Source organism: Triturus cristatus, chromosome 11 (assembly GCF_964204655.1).
Source record: "Triturus cristatus chromosome 11, aTriCri1.1, whole genome shotgun sequence".
Lineage (NCBI taxonomy): Eukaryota > Metazoa > Chordata > Amphibia > Caudata > Salamandridae > Triturus > Triturus cristatus.
In genome coordinates, this window is record NC_140594.1 from 389784959 (window position 1) to 389807329 (window position 22371).

At 46.3% G+C, this 22371-nt stretch overlaps 1 protein-coding gene across 1 annotated transcript in view; it reads left to right on the forward strand.

Annotated features, from left to right (window-relative positions):
- Nucleotides 1–22371, forward strand: part of LOC146784250 (histone H2A.V-like) — a 38156-nt gene that overhangs the window by 14324 nt on the left and 1461 nt on the right. Inside the window, exon 4 of the mRNA XM_085632920.1 lies at nucleotides 15511–15640. Coding sequence (XP_085489046.1) covers nucleotides 15511–15640 — 130 coding nt within the window. The remainder of the gene's footprint in view (nucleotides 1–15510; nucleotides 15641–22371) is intronic.

Sequence of the window (22371 nt, forward strand, 5' to 3'; positions counted from 1 at the left end):
GTAAGCATTCCTTGTCCTTCAGACATCAGCCTTGTTGTGAGGACTCTTTCTTCTCTAATGCCAGGTCTTTCCGCCAGCCTTCGCGGTTTCAGAAGTCTTCCTTTTGAGGCCAGAAAGGGGCTGGTAAAGGTATCCAGCGTCGTTTCCAGAAGAAGCCCCCTCGGGATGCTGGACAGGGTCCTCAGCGTTCCTGACTATGCCGCTCCCCGGGGTCCTCCCACTGGTGGTCCACCTGTGGTTGGTGGGAGACTGCGGTTGTTCCTGCCTGCTTGGCGTCTGACAACTTCCGACCAGTGGGTTCTGGATGTCCTCTGCTAGGGGTATTATCGAGTTTCGTTCCCCTCCTCCGCCTTCTGGCGTAGTGATTTAGTTCCTCTTTTCTTGTTATGGGCAAACATCTGCGAAACGCCGCAATGTGTCTCCTGTCTCCTCTTCCCAGGTGGACAGTGGAAATTCTGCTCCTCCTGTGAAGCAGTCCTGGTTGGCCGACTTTAAGACCTTGTTTTCCACCATGCAGGAGGGTGGCAGATGTCCGGACCTGCTAGATTCCATGGAGCGTCAGGCGGAATTCCTCTCATATATTGTCTTTGATTCTGTGCGTGCTTCTGCCTTGTCCTGTGCTTCATCTGTTACTGCTCGTCGTTTGTTGCTGAAGGGCTGGAATACGGATGCCGCGCAGAGGTGCATGGCTTTGCCGTTGCCGTTTACTGAGCCTTGTCTGTTTGAGGACACCCTTGAGGAGAAGCTTCACAAGCTGTTCAAGGAACGTAAGCATTCCTTGTCCTTCAGACATCAGCCTTGTTGTGAGGACTCTTTCTTCTCTAATGCCAGGTCTTTCCGCCAGCCTTCGCGGTTTCAGAAGTCTTCCTTTTGAGGCCAGAAAGGGGCTGGTAAAGGTATCCAGCGTCGTTTCCAGAAGAAGCCCCCTCGGGATGCTGGACAGGGTCCTCAGCGTTCCTGACGATGCCGCTCCCCGGGGTCCTCCCACTGGTGGTCCACCTGTGGTTGGTGGGAGACTGCGGTTGTTCCTGCCTGCTTGGCGTCTGACAACTTCCGACCAGTGGGTTCTGGATGTCCTCTGCTAGGGGTATTATCGAGATTCGTTCCCCTCCTCCGCCTTCTGGCGTAGTGTGGACCCCGACTCCCTTGTGCCTGGCTCGTCGTCAGTCTCTGTTGGAGGGCGTTCACTCCCTGTTCCTGAAGAAGGCGATTGTTTCAGTTCCCCGGGCAGAATGGGGTCTGGGCATCTATTCGATCATCTTTCTTGTTCCGAAAATCACAGGGGGTTTCGGATTGTGATCAACCTTCGGCCCTTGAACAGGTTTGTCCTTAAGATCCCATTCAAGATGGAGACCCTGCAGCGTGTGATCCCTTTGATTCAGGAGGGTTGGGTGATATCTATGCTGGATCTCCAAGACGCTTATCTTCATGTGTCAGTGGGTCTGGAGGATCAGCGGTTTCTGCGATTTTGCCTGGCCGGTCATTGGTGGCAGTTCCGCTGCCTTCCGTTTGGTCTCCGGTCCGCTCCCCGGATGTTCACCAAGGTGGTGGCTCCCCTGGTGGCACATCTTCACCTCCTGGGAGTTGCTGTGTTTCCTTATCTGGACGATTGGCTTCTCCAGGCCCCTTCGCCCATGGTGATGTCTCAGCACCTATGTTTGACCATTCATACGCTCGAGCGCCATCGATTTCTCCTGAACTATCCGAAGTGCCACCTTCTTCCTGCCACCCGGGGGTTCTTCATTGGAGCGGACTTCCATTCTGTTCTGGGCAATGTGTTCCTTCCTGTTTCCTGGCTTCTGAACCCTCATTCCCTGTTGAAGGTGTTATTGTCTCGGGCTTCAGCTCCCCTGCTTCAGTGGCTCGAGGAGCAGGGTCATATGGCCACTCCTGTTTTCACAGTTCCTTGGGCCAGGTTCCATCTTCGGCCTTTGCTGTGGCATCTTCACCATTGGGTGCCTTTCCCGGTTCAGGACCTTGCAATGTCGGTGTCTCTGGTGATTGTAACCGCTCTCCAGTGGTGGCTGGATTCTTCGAATCTCTCCAAGGGGATGTGGCTGCAGCCGCCGCTTCCAGTGGTGTTGACAACGGATGCCAGTGCGTCCGGTTGGGGGGCTACTCTGGGTCCGTGGTCTGTCCAGGCTCGTTGGCTGCGGACTGAGTCCCGCCGGTCCTCCAACTGGAAGGAACTGTCTGCTGTGGATTTTGCTCTTCGTTTTTTCCAGGATCGCCTACTGGGGTGCAATTTTCTGGTGAGGACCGACAACACGTTCACTGTGGCTTACATCAATCACCAGGGCAGTACTCGCAGTCCTTCCTTGAATCTGGTGGCCGGTGCAATTGCAGGTTGGGTTGAGCTTCATCTTCTGGCCATCTCTGCTCAACATTTCAGAGGTGTGGACAGTGTGGTGGCGGATGCCTTGAGTCGCAGGTTTCCATCTTCCCTGACCCTGTGCCTCTCCTCCAGGATTTTCCAGTTGCTCTGTCAAAGGTTCGGGACTCCCAAGCTGGACTTGTTTGCCTCCAGGACCAATGCGCTGTTTCCCCTCTTTTGTTCCCAGACTCCGGAGTTGGGGGCTTGGGGGGGGTGGAGGCCTTGTCTCTCCCGTGGCCCCCTTGGTTGCTGTACACCTTCCCTCCTTTTCCTCCTTTTCCTCTGATTCCGGCCTTCTTGCTGAAGGTGCAGCGAGTAAGGGTCCAGGTGGTGGCTGTCTTACCTCACTGGCCTCGGAGGTCTTGGTTTCTGTTGTTGCTGAGTCTGGCGGTGGGTCCACCTTGGATTCAGCCTTGATGCCCGTCCCCACAGAGGTCGGCCTCTCCCTACCTCCTGGTGGATTGGAGGTTGAACGGCTGTCTCTTGGGGTACCGGGTTTGCCTGACCACCTCATCATGGTGCTGCATGCTTTCCGTAGGAAGTCCACTTTGTCCTCCTACTCTAAACATTGGGCTTCCTTCTCCTCCCGGTGTTCTGGGCTTGGTCTGTCTCCTACCTCTTGCCCTATTGCTTCTATCCTTCAGTTTTTTCTGGATGGGTTTCAGAAGAACTATGCCTTGTCTACTCTGAAAGGCCAGTGGGCTCCTGTTCGGGCTTTCCGGGATCCAATTTCGCTCGTGTCTTCATATGGGTTGTTAGTTTCTTTGTTGTTCCGGAGTTTCTCTCTTTCCTCTCCTTCTGCTCGTTCTCCAGTTCCTCCTTGGGATCTTTCTTTGGTCCTGTGTGCTCTGCAGCCCTCTCCCTTTGAGCCTTTGGAGTCGGTTGACCTTAAGTTCCTTTCTTTTAAGGTGGCTTTTCTGGTTGCTGTTACTTCTGCTCGGCGGTTGGGTGAGCTCACTGCCGTGCATTGTTCTCCCCCCTTTTTGTGTTTCTTGGATGACGGGGTGGTCCTCTCTTTGGATCCTGGGTTTGTTCTGAAGATTCGTTCTTGGTTTCATTCCCCTCAGGAGTTGATCCTCCCTTCTTCCTGTCCTTCTCCTTCCTCTCCTACTGAGCTGTTGCTGCACACTCTTGATGTGAAGCGTGCGTTATCTATCTATGTTGCCTGCTCTGCAGTGTTTCGTTCTCCCGACTCTCTCTTTGTGACCTTTGGTCTGGCTGTTCGGGGGAAGGCTGCTTCCCGTCTTACGCTGGGTCGCTGGATCAAAGCTAGTTATTTCTCTGGCTTATCAGGGCTCTGGTTTGCCTTGCCCTTCTGGGGTTCAGGCCCGTTCCAGTAGGGGTGTTTCTGCTTCCTGGGCTACTTTTCATGGGGTTTCCCTTGATGAGATCTGTCGGGCTGGGACTTGGGCTTCTGATGTCAAGCATTATCGTCTGAATTGTGCTCTGTCTGACCGGACGAATTTTGGTTGTGGTGTGTTGTGTGCTGTGGGGCGTGTTCCCCCCACCTGATTCTGTGTATTTATTAAAGAATTTTTCACTTGCTGCACTCCAGTTTTGTGTTCGGTCTGTGTTCAGTGTGTGGTGTGCCAAAGGCCTTCCTGTACGGTTGCTTTGGTATGCCTCATTAGTGATGACTGGGTCGAGGATGAGCGACGTAGAGGTAGTGCTATGATTACTTACCGGTAATCCCCATTACTCTTAGTCCTACTCGTCTTCGGCCCAGTCAGACTTTCCACCCACCTTTGTTGCTTGGTATGTGAGGAAGTGCTTTCTGTTGGCTATGTAATTATAGCCCATAGCAGGAGGGTGGGTGGTGCCTAAAAGCGTTTCCTGTCAGTGGAATATACCTCATTAGTGATGACTGGTAGGAGGACGAGTAAGACTAAGAGTAATGGGGATTACCGGTAAGTAATCATAGCATCACTATGCCAGGATCCACACTGCCCAGGACTGGACTGCGCCATTGTTGGGTCAGAAAACAGATTGCCTCTTTTTTAGTGCAAGCCCAGTTTCCATCATGCTCCCAAACTCTACGGTTCCAGAAACCAAATTGCAGTGTGATGTAAACCACAACTTCTGTGCTAGAATCAGTATTTCCCCTTAAGCAAATCTTCTTGTCAGAATCCATTTTACCCTGGTATGTAGTGCACCACTGCCATGCCAGAAACCACAGCTCCCCAAGGTGTAAAGTTCTATGACTACGCCAGACACCAAATTATGCCTGTACATGAAGCACCCTTACAATGCAAGTGTCCACAATACACTTCCCATTATATAGGAATGGACGGCATTGTTGTCATGCCGTGAAACCAACTCACTCAAATATATAAACCCCATTGCCAGCATGTTTCAGAACGCAAAAACCCACTCCTCATTCTGCTTTCCTTTCCCTGCCACTCACCAGGCTCTGGGATGCATTGGGTTCCTGGGACTGCTGTGCTACAGCTCCATGGACTTGAAGCCGCAGGGGCTGCCGACCCCACCTGACCTGAATGCAAGCTGTTCAGTATGGAGTTTCATTGATAGACCATAGCCAGGGCTTCCTTCATGCTCTGTTTCCATTCCTTCCATCTTTGATCTTTCACTTGCACAGTACCACCTTCTACAGGATGTTTGTTCTTTCAACCTGAAAAAACAATCTTCATGTAAAAGGGTTTTGCTTTGAGTCTTTGGAGCAAGTGGGCCACTCCGGCGCTGGCAGGAAGCTGTGGTTTGTATGAGGCTTGTGTACTTTCAGAGCTGCATCTAGGCAGCTCACTGAGCCTGAAAAGAACCCCCTTGCTTGCAGGCTACAGTGGAAATGTCAGAATAACTCTGACCCTGGCCTAGCCTGGAAAATATCCGTCTTCTCCAGCATTGTATCTTTCAGATATTAACATGCTTGAATCATTCTCCGTCGTCAGGCTGGGAATCCTCAGTAACTTAAAATAGCAGTAAACAGTTTGGAAATGGCCATGGGTCTTAAAAACTGTTTGTTTAGTAGCAAATCCCTCTTATTTGAAACAACCCAAATGTCAGCCAATGAGCTGGATGTGCGGTGCTCTTCTACCTCCCCCCACCCCTTAGGTGCCACTGTAGCTTAGATTTCTACCACACGTCATGTGTGAGGGAGTCCCTGAAAAGAGCTCTGCTCTAACCTGCGTTTGACCTTAAAACAGTTTCTCCTCAACACTTACTTCATTGTTCCTGGACGTCAGCCAGCCCTATTTTCAGCTTTTATCAAACATTAACGTATTTTTAGAGAATTTTTGAGATTTTCAGCTCAACACTGGCCCAAGGGGACAGCCAATTGTCCTGCTTCAGCTATTGTCAAAAGACGACCCTAATTTATTTTTTAAACACACTTTTTTGGGGTTTTACAAGTTTGCATCTTATACAGGCATTGCAACTCATACAAATATATGTACATGTAATGTACGTAGTACAGGAGTATGTAGCACAATTACATTTAGAGTGCGTTCAAGGATGCAATTTGTTAAGCGAGGCGATCTTATAACGTATTGTACAGTGAATAGACAGTTCGGTCGCAACAGCAGCAGGTTGCCTGGGTGCATTAACAAGTGTATTAGCATTAGTCTTAAAACTGCTTAACATTCCCTCCCTCCTTCCCCTAACTCTCCCAACTCTTCTGGTCCCACCCCGATGCATAATATTGTCCTCTGTCTCCATCATGTTCTCCCCATTATCTCACGTATGGGCGGTCCATAGTTATCTGCTAATATTGCTCCACAGGATTTTACTTAGAGCTGTTTTTTCTTGTTTGTGCAGGGAGTGGCCTATTGGCCATATCTACTCCACTTGAGCTGTTGGGACAGGTGTAGGTTTGAGTGACTTAAATGCTTCCATTAGAAGGTCCCATTCCATCGATATAGGCTTTTTACGTAGTTCCTGGGCTTCCTCTCGCCGGATGGCCGCGCTTTCCATGCCCCCCCACCTCACCACTTCCCCGTGCCATGTGTAATCTATTGGGGGCCTGGCTGACTTACACCGCATTGTTATGCAGCGCTTAGCCATCAGTAGCTCTAGGTCAGTGAAGCGTAGTTGCACTTTCTGTGTTTTCGAGCGCCAAGTCATAACCAACAGGCAGCTGCCAGCTGTTTCCCGTATGGGTAGGCCTGTCGCCGAGCTAATGCTTGTGGTTACTTTACTTCAGAATTCAGTAAGCGCCCATAGCATGTGTAGGGGATCGGCTTCCTCCACCCTGCATCTAGGGCGATGATGTTGTGTATCCGGAAACATACGTTGCAGGCAGTGCGGGGTGAGGTAGGCCCTATGTAATATCATATACTGAATGAATTTGAATTTGGCATTGCGGGACACGTTTTTGGAGTATTCTAGTATTCCCATCTATTCTTTATCGGTCAGATCTTTCTCAAGGTCCTCAGCCCATTTGTTGTGTACGTCGTTAAGGGGAGTCCCTGTATGTGCCCTAATGCCTCTATACAGTCATTTCGTAAGGTGGCGCCCTTCCCCCACTAGATAAATCGCATGCACCAGTTCGGGAGTTGGGGGTTCCTCCCTGAGTGGGCCCCAGTGTCTCTTGGCGTAGTGGAGTATTGCAGCATATGTTAAATATAGTTTACCTGGTATCACATTTTCCCTGGTGAAGGTCTCATGGTCCATTAGGGTTCCATCATTGAACAGCACCCCACCATGGTGACCCCTCCTTCCGACCACGCAAGGATTCTGCATTTAGTGATTAGGCCCATTGGTGTGGGAATCCCTAGTAGTGGTGTGTTATCTGCGTATGGGGGGCACCTGCGTGTACAGTGCAGTGTCTTTTTCCAGTATGCGAGCGCAATGCGCAGTAATTTCAGGGCACCCAGGGGTATTGTGGCCCGAGGTAGCAATAGTGTGTGTAGAATACGCCGGTTAATATCTCGGGCCATGTATCCGAATTCATGCAGATTACGTCCGGCAAGCCAATAAGACAGCCACTGTACTTGGCTCGCATAACAATATGCACGGAGGTCAGTGGCTAGTCCTCCTTTGTCTATGTCTAGTTGCAGTTTAGTTAGACCAACCCTACGGCCGCCAGGTCCTGACATCAGCTCAGATAGTAGCGTATCTAGCAATTTAAATACTGGGGCGTGAATTAATACCGGCAAGTGTTTAAAGAAATATAAAAGCTGTGGGAGAACCACCATTTTGGATATAGCCACTCTTCCCATCACAGACAGCGGCAGCGAGGTCCAGAAGGTTATCTGTGATCTAAGTGCCCTTATTGCTTTGGTTAAGTTACCCTCTATTAAGTCTTGTGAGCTTCTATAAATTTGGATGCCTAGGTACTTAAAGGTGTGCTGCACTACAGAGAGGGAGAGTTGCCCAAACTGTATCGCGACTGGATGTTCTCCAGGACCAAAACAAAGGCTTGAGACTTTGTCTCGTTTATGGTGAGGCCCGAGATCTGTCCAAATTGTAAGAATATCCCCGGTATCGGCTCCAAGGGATTGTTCAGGTCTTTGGCATAAATAATTATGTCATCTGCATAGGCAGACATCACATGTGTGGAGCCACCTAGCCTGATGGCTATCTGTTCTGCAGATTACCTTAACTTAATGGCCAAAGGTGCTAGTGCCAGTACAAATAATAATGGAGATAGGGGACATCGCTGTCGTGTGCCTCTGCCAACCGGGTATGCGCGCAAGATGTGACTACCAGTGTGGGCCCTCGCTGTAGGGGCTGAGTATAAGAGCTGTACCCGCTTCAAGTATGTTGGTGGTATGCCAAATTTCTCAAGGGCCCTGGCCATGTAGTCCCATCTTAGGGTGTCAAATGCCTGTCTTAGGTCTAACGTAATGCAGACGGCATTGTGGTGGTCTGCAGAGATTGACTCCATTACATGGTAAAGTCTCCTGATATTCAGTGACGTGCTATGCGCTGGTACAAAGCTGCATTGATCTGGGTGGATTAACTTGTGTAGGTATGGGAGTAGGCGGCGCGATAGGATTTTGCTTAATATTTTATACTAGGTAGCAAGGAGTGATAGGGCTGGTACCCCGGGATGTCTGTTGCCAAACGTCCCGGCTTAGGGAGGGATATTACTAAGGCCTACATTGTAGTGGAAGGTAGTGACCCTGTGTCTAATGCAGATTGGTATAGTCGTTCTAGTTGCAAGATCAGGGTGTCTAAGAAGGTGTCAAAGAATTCTATCAGTAGGCCATCAAGGCCAAAAGACGACCCTCATGACCAATGTATTTATTGTTTTTATTCTGTTCACAAAGTGTCACAATTCAACATTTGTAAGTCATTCCATCAAATCATTCTAAAAGACAAGGAGAGTAGGTTGGTTCTTCATCTGATGGAAACAAAGAAAATTCCCCCTTCCCAAGAGGATACCCGCTCCTCAGGGGATGAATTAGTGAAAAGTGCTCCACCGAGCAGTTCCATGAAGGTGGTTCAGGAAAAGGAAGCATCTCGAACTTCTGTATCTGGAATTTACAAAAAAAAGAACCTACAGCCACATCCTGCAAAGATAAGCACGGATTCTGGATTCTTTTTTACAAAGATGACACAGTCGATGACTATACCATTGTCTGTTACAAACAGCACCGTTGATGACCAGGCCCTCGTTGACGACAATACCATAGACAGCAGCATGGCTTTTCTTCATTTACCCTTGAAGGATTCAGCTCAACAACCTTCTCAAATTCTGGATTCAGAACTAGAAGCTGGCATCAGTGATCAAGCCTCAGATAGCTGGTATATCCCTGCTCAATTGGATATACCTTTGTGCCAGAATTTGAGGAGGCTTATTAGGAGGAAGAGGGATACCAGGTGAATGATTACCAGCCTCATGAAGAGGGTGGGAGGACTCTGTTTTGCTAAGACAAGTGACAAGATGCTGAATGTTCTCCAAGGTGTTGCAGATGCTATAGAAAACGCCTCCACTATAGAGAACGCCAGAAGACAAAGTGGTGGGCACTTTTCAGAAGGAGCTCTCTCAGCAACCCCATGTCCATCTTTCAACCACTAACTGGACTACCAGCAGCACCACCTCTTCCGGATGCACTGTCACCTCCTCCATTTATCCTGCCTGTCCCACCTCAACCAATATTGAAGGTCCCTTCTCCTCCGCACTGCCCTATTCTACCAAAACCTAGGGAGCTGGGCAAGGAATGTACCACAGACTTTGACCAGTTCTCTCACGCAGAGGAGGAAGTCGAAGTTCCCAAAGAGAAAGAAAGTTATAGAATCACTGGTTTCCTTATGTTGTTGGAGAGAGCAGCTAAAAAGTTCAACCTCCCTCTGGCATTGGTGGTCATCACTGTTTTCTTTATGACATTAAAGAACTGCCCCAGAACACAAGACAGCTAGTCCCAGTTAAAGATTTTGTGTGGTCAGAGGGCCTATAGTTAAAAAATACAGGGCCCTGGAGTCTGTCCCATCATATTTAATAAGCCACCCCTATTGGAATCCTTTATTGTTGAGCTAAGGAACTTAGCTAGGTCGGTCCCCCAGGCTTGCTGGAAGGCACTGGATTTGACTTTTAAAGTTTTGAAATGTGATTCTTGTGGGTTTGTGGCTCTGAGTGTATCCACCTCCAATAGTAAGGTGAGTGGGTCCTCCTTGGTTCCTTCCATGACCAGTGTTTTCTGTCTTAATTGTTGCTCCTTGGTGAAACATAGGCATGAATTTTTGATGTTATCTCTGATCAGGTGACATGTACAGTTTTTTAAGTGAAACCTTGCTTACAGGAAGCTCAGAGTCAGATATTTTGTTAGCTATTCCACCTGGGTATGCAATAGTCAGGTTAGATAGGAAGGGTCAATGGAGTGGGGGTATTGCCATTATTTTTAAACAGTCCTTTTCATGCACTTTTACTGAACTGACTGTAGCTGACAGTGAGGCGGCTCTCTTTACTTTGGCCTTTTCCACAAATTTTTCTCTCTCTGGGATCCTAATCGATCGCCCGCTGGGGCCAGTGTCTACTTTCATCGCATCCTTGGCTAATGTTTTGCCACCTTTGGTCTACACTACTCTAATTTTGTTATTGTAGGTGATCTCAACCTTCATTTTGGGGATGCATCCTGTCCAATGATGGCAGCATAAGGCGCTGATTTGGAAACCCTTCAATTATTGCATTTAGTCTCTCTTACAACACAAAGGTGTGGACATATATTGGATCCTATTTGTCTCCAACTGTAATGGGCTAGTTGCTGATCCTCCTTTGCCGCTTCCATGGTCGTATCATTTGGTGATTCCTTTTCAGGTCCCTATGGGCTAATCTTTGTCTCACTGTGCCCCTGGATTAAGAGTTATATATAGGAAATGGGCTAAGGTCACCAGGCCTAATTTTACCAGTGCCTTGGCCATGAATCAGCCCAAACTTGGAAATTGTGTTACTTTAGCCAACTCTCAGGTAGAAGATTGGATATCTGGATTTAATTGATCCAGTAGTTGACAGATTAGCACGGAGAACTAGGCCCACTGCGGAATGGTTCTAAGAGGAGCTAGTTACACTCAAAAAGAACTGTAAGTGCTGTGAGCATATCTGGTGTAAAGATTTTGCGGAAGCCAGCAAGGACATCTGTTGTTCAGCTGTAAAGATTTATCATAGGTGCATCAGGCAGGTGCGACAGGAGTTTTTTGCCAATAAAATTTAGCTGGCTCAACACTCTTCCTGAGATACTTTTCTATTGTAAAGTCTTTAACCTCATTGGGCAGGGTCTTTTCAGTCATTCCTCCTTCGGAGGACAGATGTAATTCCCTTGCGTTTTTTGGGGGGGATAAAGCAGCGTCCTTTTATTCCTCCTTCCATGAGGCCGTCAGAAATGCTCCATGTTTTGAAGCACATTTCAAACTGTCTATCGGCCATGACAGACTATTATCCTGGTGCCATGGAACGCAAGACTGGGCAGAAGGTGCACTCAATCATGCTCCCTCAGACTGCCACGAATGGGAGCGCCACCAAGAGCAAGTCAACAACATCTTCGTCAAGTGGGGCTGCCCCACACTAGACCCTACAATGGGTACGTCTACATTAGCTTTTTGCAGATGTTCCACTTCGTCATTCAGGAAAAATCTAAAAAGGACCGGCTCCATGACACAGCCCTGCCTGACACCTTGATCGGTCGGGAAAAGGGCACTTCACTCGCCTAAGGGCCCATAACGGACTCTAGCCGTATTATTGATATGTAAACCAGTAATGGCACTCAGAGGGGCAGTATCAACGCCCATCTTATGCATAGATGACCATAGCTGCGCTCAACTGACAAAGTCAAAGGCCGACTTCAGGTCCACAAAAATCAGATATAGGGCGCTATTCCTAACTACACTATACTTAAACACAGTCAGATATAGATGCATAGCTTGATGCACCCTGCTGATCTTGGGCCGGAAGCCAGCCTGCGCATTTGTCAGTATGTTGTTGCTGTTCAGCCAGCCGTGTAATCTGTGTGTATTAGTACTTTACCCAGGATCTTTCCTGCTCCATCCAACAGAGAAATCGAGTGGTAATTAGCAGGGTTGTTTTTGCTCCCTTTTTTGTAGATGCCAACAGGTTGGCTGATTGCCACGAGGTCGAAAACTTATCCTGTACAATAACAGCATTAAACACCTGGGTAAGAATCCAGGACCATGTTTTGGTTACACAATATATATCTGGAGAAATTAGATCCAGGCCTGTACTTTGTTCTTGTTCATGACGAGTATAGCTCTTTCCACCTCAGGAGCCAGAATGAATATTGTCCGTTGTTCACCTACACTCACCTTGCTGTTCACAACAGGTATGTTATCAGATCGTGAGCTTGTATATAGCTACTTAGAATTACTTACTCATTTGTTTGGACCAATCTGACAATCCAACATAGGCGTGCAGCTATTCTCAACATCGGCGATAATTCTCCAAAATGTCTTTGTCAGTTGCCTTCATAAGCTCTAGCCCTGCATATACACGTTTTTGTACATTCTGTCATTCTGCGGTCTTTTTTCTGCAATCCTACACCATCAGCAGATAGATCTTTGCACTCACTAGATGTACGCCAAGGCATTCAATTTACATGGCAAAGATAAAGGATTTGTGCTCATCAGACCAGCTGTTCCATGGGCCATCCAGGAAGAAGAAGACCCAAGTTCAAGAAGAGTGTTGCAAATTGACCGTCAGCCTGCATCACCTTCTGCCACCACAAGGCAAAGTGTCCACTCCAGGGCAGAGTGAGGGCGCATTTCATGAGAAGCATGGCGATGTCGGCTGCACTTTATACCGCTTTGCCCTTGAAGACATCTGCCATGCACCAAGTGGAAGAGCAGGCACATGTTCACCAAGCACTACTGCCTGGATGTTATCGTAGTAGCCGATTGGGCAGTAGGGAAGGCAGTCCTCCCAAACATATTTCAGTACAGATGAGCCTGCTTCCCCCTTTATCTATTAAATCTTTGCCCTGCTTTCTATTCTAATTAATGCATGTGAATATATGAAAGGTGCTGTGTTAGAGAATAAATTAGGTTTCCTGGTACTCCAGTTCTCCCAGGATAGTACCTTTCATGTGTTCACATGTGATCCTCCCCCGTCAGAGGCTCACTTCTATCAATAGGAGAGCTCAGCACTTCCACCTCATTGGCTGAAGGCTGGGTTGTTTCAAATGAGGTGGATGTGTAACTTAAAAAACACACTGTCGTTGAGGCCAATGTGCATTTTAACATTATTTACTGTTATTTAAGGTTACCCGAGTTTTCTAGTCTGACGACAGGAAACTATCCAAACATTTGACTGTATGAAGGATTTCAATGCTGGAGAACGGAAGTTACAGGTATGTCAACAATACTCTACTTTATATTGAGGGTGGAGCTCCTCCCCTCTTTATATGAGGATTCTAGTTTCTTCTGTGCCATGACATGGCCTCAACTATCTTTTGGGAAGTTACTGTTCCTTCCTAAGCTTTTCTAGGCAGCAGGAAAATCTCAATAATATTTGGAAAAATTACGGATAGAGGGGTAGATGGTAATGATGCTCACCTGATTGAACACAGGTGCTAAACTTGCCTAGACAGTCAGTTTTCACTATATTAGGGGGAACAGATGTTTCAGGAGGTTGACTTCTCCCACCGTTTCTTGACTCCATGTCAGAGTACAGATCGGAATGCCGTTAACCTGAGATCCTCTGCACAGCAGGGGCGATGGCTGAAGATATGTAACCTTTTGCCCTTTCCTGGTATCTTCCGAGAGTATCTTAATATACCACTCCAGTAAGAAACACCAGTCAGGGGAAAGGGAAAAAGGGACAAAGGAAACAAAAACCCAAAAGAAGATGCAGCCGTGTCAACTACCAATCAGGCGGGCTTCCCTGGTAGAAGGAGCAACAGCACTAGCCTCTCTACCCAGCTTGCTAGCCTCGAAGGACCTGCAGTAAACAAGAGAGAGAGAGAGAGTAATACTAGCGTGCCAAACAAACAATATATCAGTCTATTGTAGAATGACTGAGGAAGCACTTACGTTCTACACTGCCACATTCACGCCACATATATATATATGACCACCAGAACCTTGGAAACATGACACGCCTGTGTCTACTTGGCAAAAAATAGTTGTTGGCTTCCTGTAGTCTATATACACACTTGTACCAACGAAAGTTGAATCTAAATAAAGTACAAAATATATAGGAACGTACTTATCTGAATGTCTCCTTCAGAGTTTCTTCAAAAATAACTAATGCTCCTGCGCTAGTACCTCACACAAATGAAGGAATTAACTGCTTCCATTATTGTATCCATGTAATTCTCCATGTGCACCAGCTCAGCAAAGTCTCAAGCCGATACTATAGTTGCCTAAATAGTTATCTTTCCAGTGCTTATTTAATCCTTTCTCGTCGCACTCCAGCGCGGGAAGGTAGAACACGATGAACGCTACTCCAGCGTTAACCTTCAAGTTTCCAAATGTCTAAATAAAAGTATTTATTCTTTGCGTGCTCCAGCGCCGGAACAAAGAACCAAGGATACGCTCGCCCGAGCATGTCAGCCAGTAATTACCTTCCTTGCAACATTGTTGCCTCTCTTCATTGTGTTTTAACGCGGAAACAGAAAGACGTGAAAAAACGCTCGCCCAAGCGTTGAATCCAGCTGGTCAGGCACAAGTCGAAACAGTGTCTCCAACTCTTCGTCGCACACCGCGCTGAAACGAAGAGACGTGCAATAAAGGCTCCTCACAGCCGGTAGGAATCTCCAAGGGAAAGGCAAACAACGCAGCTGCCTTCCGTACACCAACTCAAATTGTCAAGCACTGGACGATTCGCAGTTGGCAGTTTTTAAACCTTGGAAACTGGATCTTCTTCTATGCCCCTCCTCTTAGGCATTCTGGTATTTGGAGTTCTCACATTCACTCGCAATCGCTTTCATGCCTTAGATCGGATTCCTGCCCTTGCGGCCAGTCAGAATCATGACACTCCGTTAGGCTCTTCTGTCCTGTGCCACATTTTCCAGTATAATATGGGAAGTAGGGGGAGGGTGTACGGGTAAACAGGGTGGAGGGACATATAGAGTGCCTCCTCTTTCTACACATGGGCACTGGTCTATATCAAATGGTATATCTGCGGTACATGGCTGTGACCATACAAAGGCCTCACAGGTCACCTACAGTGCTCTATGACTGGGGTGTACAAACACCACTAACATACATCCCTGTAGTGGTTTTCAATAAGTCGGGTGTGTTGCACACAAAAATGGAAAAGAGGGGCTCAAAAAAGTAACCTTGCCTATGCCACCAAAATGTGTTGAGACTAATCTGCTACTGTAGGTGATCACTACAGGTAAACTAGTGCATGTGCTCAAAGGTTGATTTGTACTTGAAGCTACATTACTTAAAGCAAGATGAATAGCTAACAACGGCAGCTGCGTCCCATTAGGGAGAGTTAACTATCTTAGAACGGGTGATGTTTTTGGAGTTGTGAACACTTCAGTGACTGCATGCCCTGGAGGTGTCCTGAAGATGTGCAGATGGTTTTCCTAACTTTGATGTAGATAAGTTTGAGACAATGTTATCCCAGGTGACAAGCAGTGAGGTCCAAAGCAATTGCCTGTGAGGTGAACGTTGATGTGAGGGTGCATTGTTGGAGGAAATCTGTTCTTTGTGAGCTCCACCTCAACCACCTCATTCAATATGAACAGCCGGAGATCATACATTGTCTCCTTTGTTGCCAGGTGCTGGAGCTTGCAGGAAATGCATGCAAGGATCTGAAGATGAAGCGTATCACTCCTCGTCACTTACAGCTGGCTATCCGTGGTGATGAAGAGTTGGATTCCCTCATTAAGGCCACCATCGCCGGTGGCGGTACGTGCTCCCTTCTTGTTTAGTCTGAATAAATCTGTCCTGTTGTATTTATGGCTTATCTAAAAGGCATACACCAATCTGTCTATTAATAAGTGGTTGATGTCATGTGACATGGCTGTGAGCTGCCCTACTGTTCTGTGAAAGATGTGGTCAGCCACAGTGATGAACTTGGGGCTGAATTGGAAGAGGCAGATAGAGCAGTGAAGGTTGAAGGATTTTTTGTTTAAATTCCACCCATTAATGTGTTGCTCTAAAAAGCAACCTTGTAACTCTGGATTATATGTAAGGTGTGATTTACAGTGTGAAGGGCAGAGTACAAAGGCATCCCCTGTCTGACAAACTCATAGTCTGCCAAGATCATATAGAGATGAGTGGGCCATAAGCTTACTGTCAGCCGAGCCCCTGTTGCCTCTGTCAACAGAAAACTGCCTCTAGTGGCCTGACAGAGTAGGTCCTGCATAGTAAAGTCATGCACCACCCACTCTATAATGAGCCAATGGTCTGATGGGCTTTTTGTCTGTCCGCCACCACCAGAAAAACTAGGTGGTGAAGGACAGAAAAGAAATGACACCATCACTCTGGGAGAAAACTCCCAGGGTGTGTGGGTCATTAGTTTTTCTATAACAAATGCCCACTTTGTGAGTTTGTTTTTGAAAAACAAAAACAAAATCAAAGTTTGGTACTTTTTGTATCATGACAGTGTTTCCTTTCAATATACAGAGATGACCACTGGCCCGGCGGTCATCTCTAAGTAGGACAGACTACGGTCCATCCTCTTCTAACTAGAAGTACTGTAGTCCTTCCTCCAGGGTCTAAATCAGGCCCTCAGTGTTGGCCATGGCAAGTACAATATATGGAAGAATAGTTCCATGATGAAGTAGAAGGGCAGGAATGTCATTAAAGCAGGCAGATAAGCTAGCTTTCTCTTGTGATGAAGATTAGGAAAAAGTGGAATGAGCTCACTTCAATCGGACAAAAACATCAATGCCAAATAATTGGAGGTAGGCACATGGTGCAAGGGCCTTTTAAGAGTTATCTATGTCTTTCTTTTTTCCACGTAGGTTGTGTGTCCTAGTTGTTTTTCTGCTAGATGAACCACTGCACTCAGTTAGCTACCCCTAAAACATACAACACAAATACAAATAAAGCTAAGCATGAATCACTGGGAACAGGACATCAACAATAGATGGGGCACCCATTGGGAGAGCCCCGCAGGTAGGTCTTTTGGACACCCAGGTCAGCATACAGCCTACGCTCAGTAAAGGGTTTTGGTTATATAAAATATTTACAAAAATGGATGAGACTGGGGCATCTTGGATTTTGTGATTGGTGAGGAGATTTGTGATGTCTGGTGTGTGGAATACTGCAGAGCGAACGTTAATGAGCATGAGTTGGAGTGTGTGTTCTATTGTTTGAAGGAATGAGGTGGTTCATGAGAGGCGTACAAGGTTGGGTCTATGTGTTGTGCGAATGCTATGTGAGTGTTTGGACCATCTAGGTCTAGATGTGATTTTGTGGAATAGCAGTATGGGGTGCAGGGTGAAGCACATGATTATATCATACTTTGTAAGTTTCAGTGGCACTGGGGTTCTGGTCCAAGGTCCTTCCTGGCCCTACCAGACCCAAACAGGCAATTCCCTTGTATGTATCCACCCTTTGCTAAGGGCGCCCGAAAGATAGGAAACCCTCTAGAGTTGATTGGACTAGGGGGAAGGCAGGATGTGATGTCAATTTCTGTGCAGGTGGGTTATGGTAAATGCAGCAATGTCACTTCCTGTGTAGATGGGTGATGGAAAATGAAGTCCTCTTTTCTGGTTTCTTCTTTTATAGATGGTTTTGGCGGGAAACCTGCAATATCACTCCCTTTTCAGAAGGATTCATGGTATTCATGAACACTGAATAGCTATGCCTTCCAGTAGAATTCCATAGCTAGAAAAAGAAAAGCCTTCCAGTTAAACATACATATAATTATATATGCCTTTATAAAGATTTATCAAAGTCAAAACTTGATAGCTTAAAGGCTGCTCCTTTTTTCAAAAACATAACAATGAATGCTACTAGGCAGGCAATCAAATCTGCACTGTGCTGTTAAGGCTGCAGACTGACCCTGCTATTTCAGTAGGCACACATTTGACAGTTCATTTCCACTCGTCTAAAACACGAAGCCTGAACACTGGTTTCGGAAGTTTCCTGAGTCTACAGGTAGGCAGAGGGCTATAGGGCTCTTGGTGTGACAAATGGAGCATTTTACTACTACTTTCTGGGGCGTAACCTACCAATCGAACGATAACTAGTCACCAAAAATGCTTTTTTGCATTTGTTTCTCAATGGAGGTGGTTGAGACTCAGAACTCAGTACATAGAAATATCCCTTAATTAATTATTACCCAACCAGTGCATTATCTATTTAAACAAAGTACAGTATTCTAGTCACTTGTAGAAATACTATCTATATAACCAGATTGAGGGATCAGTTCCAATAGGTTGAAGAAGCTCTCTTGCCTATGGATAAACATGATATACCTCCCACAGTCACTTTGTGCTTATTTAGCCAGCTGTTGATATGTGCCCTTGGACTCTTAGTCTGTTGTCCACGCTCTTCTTAGGATCATGCCTCCCAACTTCTGTGTATCTTCCCTTTTGAAGGCGCTCAGCCCAAGTGCTTCCCTACTATAAGATTTGTTGCACTATAAGTCCGTCTTGCAGTTTCCCACAAGTCTCAACCTTCTGTACAGGGCATTCCATGCTTAGGCCACACATGAGTTTTCATCTAGCTCCACCAATCCAGGCGCAAGTGTGCAGGATGCTCAGGAGTTTTGTCTGGTGTCCAACGCTAAGAGCAGGAGACAAGCACAATCTGGCCGTAATGGTGGTACACTAGTTAGGGGTCATAGGATCTTTCATATGTGGCCTTTGTAGAGGCCAGTCAGGTTCAATAAAACCACCACCTAAAAAAGACTCAAGAACCTGCCCCAAAGTCAGGTATTTAAAGTCACAACAATGCAGGAGGGATGCATGTGTAAGAGCAATGGGCTGCTAGAGTTGGGGCCTAAGATATCTGGGATGCAGCGGTGCTTGCTTTCAGGTGCAAGGGGTTGATCAGAAAATGCGTGGAAAGTCATTGCGGTGAATAGTGTTACCCGGAAGCTCAACATCGACAAAACTTAGCCTATCTTTGAAGTTCCAGAACTCTTGGAAATATAGGATGCGTCCATAACAAGGACACTTTTCCCCAAAGCATCCTTTCCTCTGGTGATTGAGCAGTCTGTAAGAGATACCCACTTTTTATCCAACTACTGTGAAGATTCTCTAAAGTATGGAGGATGTAAGAAGGAAAGACTATGCAATTTTCACCCCAATGCTTATTGTAGCGAGCTCTATATCCTTGCTTAGTCACTATGTGAAATCCCTATCCCTTTTCCTAGAGCAGTTGTCAGATTGCTTGACTAAAGACAAGTGTAATAATTTTAATAAAGTTTTGAATGATAGTGATGGTGATTGGGGAACACATTCGCAGTGGTGCTATGGATGCAGCAGTTATTTCCAGTCATGAATGCTGCCACAGAATATGCATGAGTCGTTCACCCTGGCTCCATCTTTGAGTTTTGAAACCAGATGCCCCACAAAGTCCTTCTTGAGCTTGTCTCTTTAGGACCCATTCCGATGAGTTCCTCAGGATGATAACAAAAGAGAATCATCTGAAAACTATTGGTTTGGATTCTCCCATGCCTCAGGAGTTTTGGACAACTTAGTTCCCTGACTCCTCACAATGCAGAATCTCCAGTGAGGGCAGTGCACCCTGAAGTTAGTCACAAGCTACAGAAGAATAGGCCAGCAGCGCACTAGTGGGAGAGGATAGCAGTCTGCTCCTTACAGTTCCTGGAGACAGCGCTGTCCTCCACATCACTCTCTGTGCGTCATTAGTGTTGTTGAGACCTACCAACACACAACACAGCTCATTGGTGTCTGTGGCTGAGAGTTGCCTTGCGGTGACATGAGCTTCTCTTCACGCTTTCGCTAAGCATTATTGCTTGGATTCAGAGGTGAGGAAAGATGGCCATTTTGCACTATCTGTGCTCCAGGATTTCCTCATCTGACCATTTCTTCAGACCCACCACTAGGGAGGAGGGAATGCTTTGGCATCCATTCAACAGGTGAGGAATCTAGAAAAAGTTACTCACCTTTCGTAATAATCTTTCTGGTGAATGATCTATCTACCTGCAGGTTCCTCACTCATCCCGCTCACCTCCTCTTGCTAAAGGATGGTCATTGGCCAACATAAATAAGATTTTATGTTAGCTTGGAGCACTGCACTACCTCAAAATTGATGTCACTTCCTCGTCTCTGCCCCTAAGGGCACAGTAAAAACGAGCAGTGAATTGACTGCAGTGCGCAGGGGTGGGCTTTATAATACTCTAGTGATGTCATCCTGGTGTCACTTCCAATGCCAAGGCAGAGCCTGCACCCCTACCGCTGATGGAGAGCTCTGATAAGTTCCCAGATCCAATCTGGTGCCAGGGGATATTCAACAGGTGAAAACTCTGCAGGTAGATATAGTATCCAGAAAGATCTTTATCAAAGGTAAGTAACTTTTTCTTGTTCTCTTGTCACATTTTCAAACTCTTTTTGGAACAATTCATGGTGGCCGGTCATCTCTGGGCCATGCCTATCCCCAGTTTGAAAAGTAAAAAATCTGGAAGTTATGTTCGATGATCAATTGTGTTTCTCAGAACAGATCAATCATATTACATCTTCTTGTTTTTATACCTTGAAGATTTAAAAAAAGATCTTTCCATTCATACCATTAGACTTACAAAAAACGGTAATAGTTGCCTTGGTTCTATTGAAGATAGACTACTGTAATGCTCTCTATCTGGGAGCACAAAAGCGTTTGCAGTTGAAGCTCCAGTCTTTGCAGAATGGGGTGACCCGCTTACTATAAACAATTCCAACATTTAGGGCCATATCAAAGAACATTAGGGACCTACACTGGGTGCCTGTCCAGGCTAGGGTAAAATATAAGGCCTTGTACTAAAGGCTCTCCATAATGCCGGCCCTTCCATCTTTCAGAAGTCACTTAGGTGGCTTGTCCCTCGACGTGACTTAAGATCATCCACCACCCAATTGGTGGTCGTCCCCAAGACCAAGAAGTAAAATTGGGGGGGCAGAAGTTTTTTCCACTGGGCCTGTAAGCTGTGGAACACCATGCCATTCCCACTGAGGTCTCAAACAAGCAGGTTGATCTTTAGAAAATTCTTGAAGACTTGGCTCTTTGTTTCCAGAGTTTGAAGTATGTCTCATGGTCCCTTGATGGTTGTATGTCATTACAACGCATTCCGTTGCAACGCATGCCTTTACCACGCATGCGTTACAACGTAATGCTATTTCCACGGACAACCTTTACCACGAATATTCCTTTACCACGCATACTTGCCTGGTAAAGGTTATCCCCCTCCCCTGTACCCTTAGGTGACCCCCCAATCCTTATTATAATTACCCCTGCCAGTTACCCTCAATCTATATATATATATATTTTAAACTTTTATTCCCCTTACCTCTTCACGTCCTCTCCTCGATCTTCCTTGGTGACGTCCTACGTCGTAAAGAGGAAGCATCATTCCGTTTCCTCTAAAACGACGCCGATTGTCACCACTTCCCGACGTTTCAACAGTTTCTTTTTTTTGGGGGGGGGGAAGCCCCCCAAGCCCCCCAAGCCCCCTTTTTTTTCGCACGCTTTTATTTTGTATTTTTGGGGAAAGCCCCCTTTTTCTATTTTTACCCTTTAACACACGTCTTTGCCGACATTAAAAAAGGACTGAACTTGAAGAAATGAAGACGGTCCAGTGCAGCCTGCGTGCTAAAGACGGTCGTGGAAGGCATACGCGTGGCAAAGATGTTTACTTTAGAAAAATATTACTTACCTACTTACTTTTTTGAGTTATTATAATGTTGCTCTATATTTATTATTCTGTTATACATTTCAGTGGAAATGTTACCACATGAATAATTTCAAATACAGTTGGTCATCTACAATTAATCTAGATACCTGAACGAAGCTTCCAAATAACTACAATCAAAATGCAAAACTCTGTCTTAAGGATCAGCATCAGCATGGTTAGCTTTGTTCTTTAAAGACACAATGCAGCTTTTCTCTCTACGTAAATTCAAACACGTTTATGTGCACGCCTCCTTTCATTTTATTAAAAACCTAGCAGTGGTGATAGGGAGAATTCCATGTCAAGTCTTGGCTTTAGTTACTTTCCTTTTACTTAAGAAGAAAACAAACGTTCTCTTGTGTAGTATCTTGGGTTGTCTCTGGAAATTGACGCTATTCAGTAATCATGAATGTCATGAAGCGTCCTCCAATTGAGAGGTAACATTGTAAGAAAGTTAAACTTCCTTCTCTCACTTCCGAACTTGCTAGAATGAGTCTTTTCCGTGCCGCTCTGGACGTCTACCAATCAGCGACACTCACTGTTGCTCAGGAATCCATTTTGAGCGTCAGGCCTGCAGCTTCCCCATACACCCCTGAATCTAAGACGGCAAGGTGAAGAACAGAGGAAGAAAAATATTGAATTTGATTGGTCGGTGGAAAGTCCTTTTCATGGAGCACCAGCTTTCTGCTCACCTACTCACTCACCCTGCAAGCACACACCACAAGATGTTTTGAATTTTCTTCCCCTCTTCCCACCTTTGATTTTACAATAATATAAATTAAAATAGATTTACCAA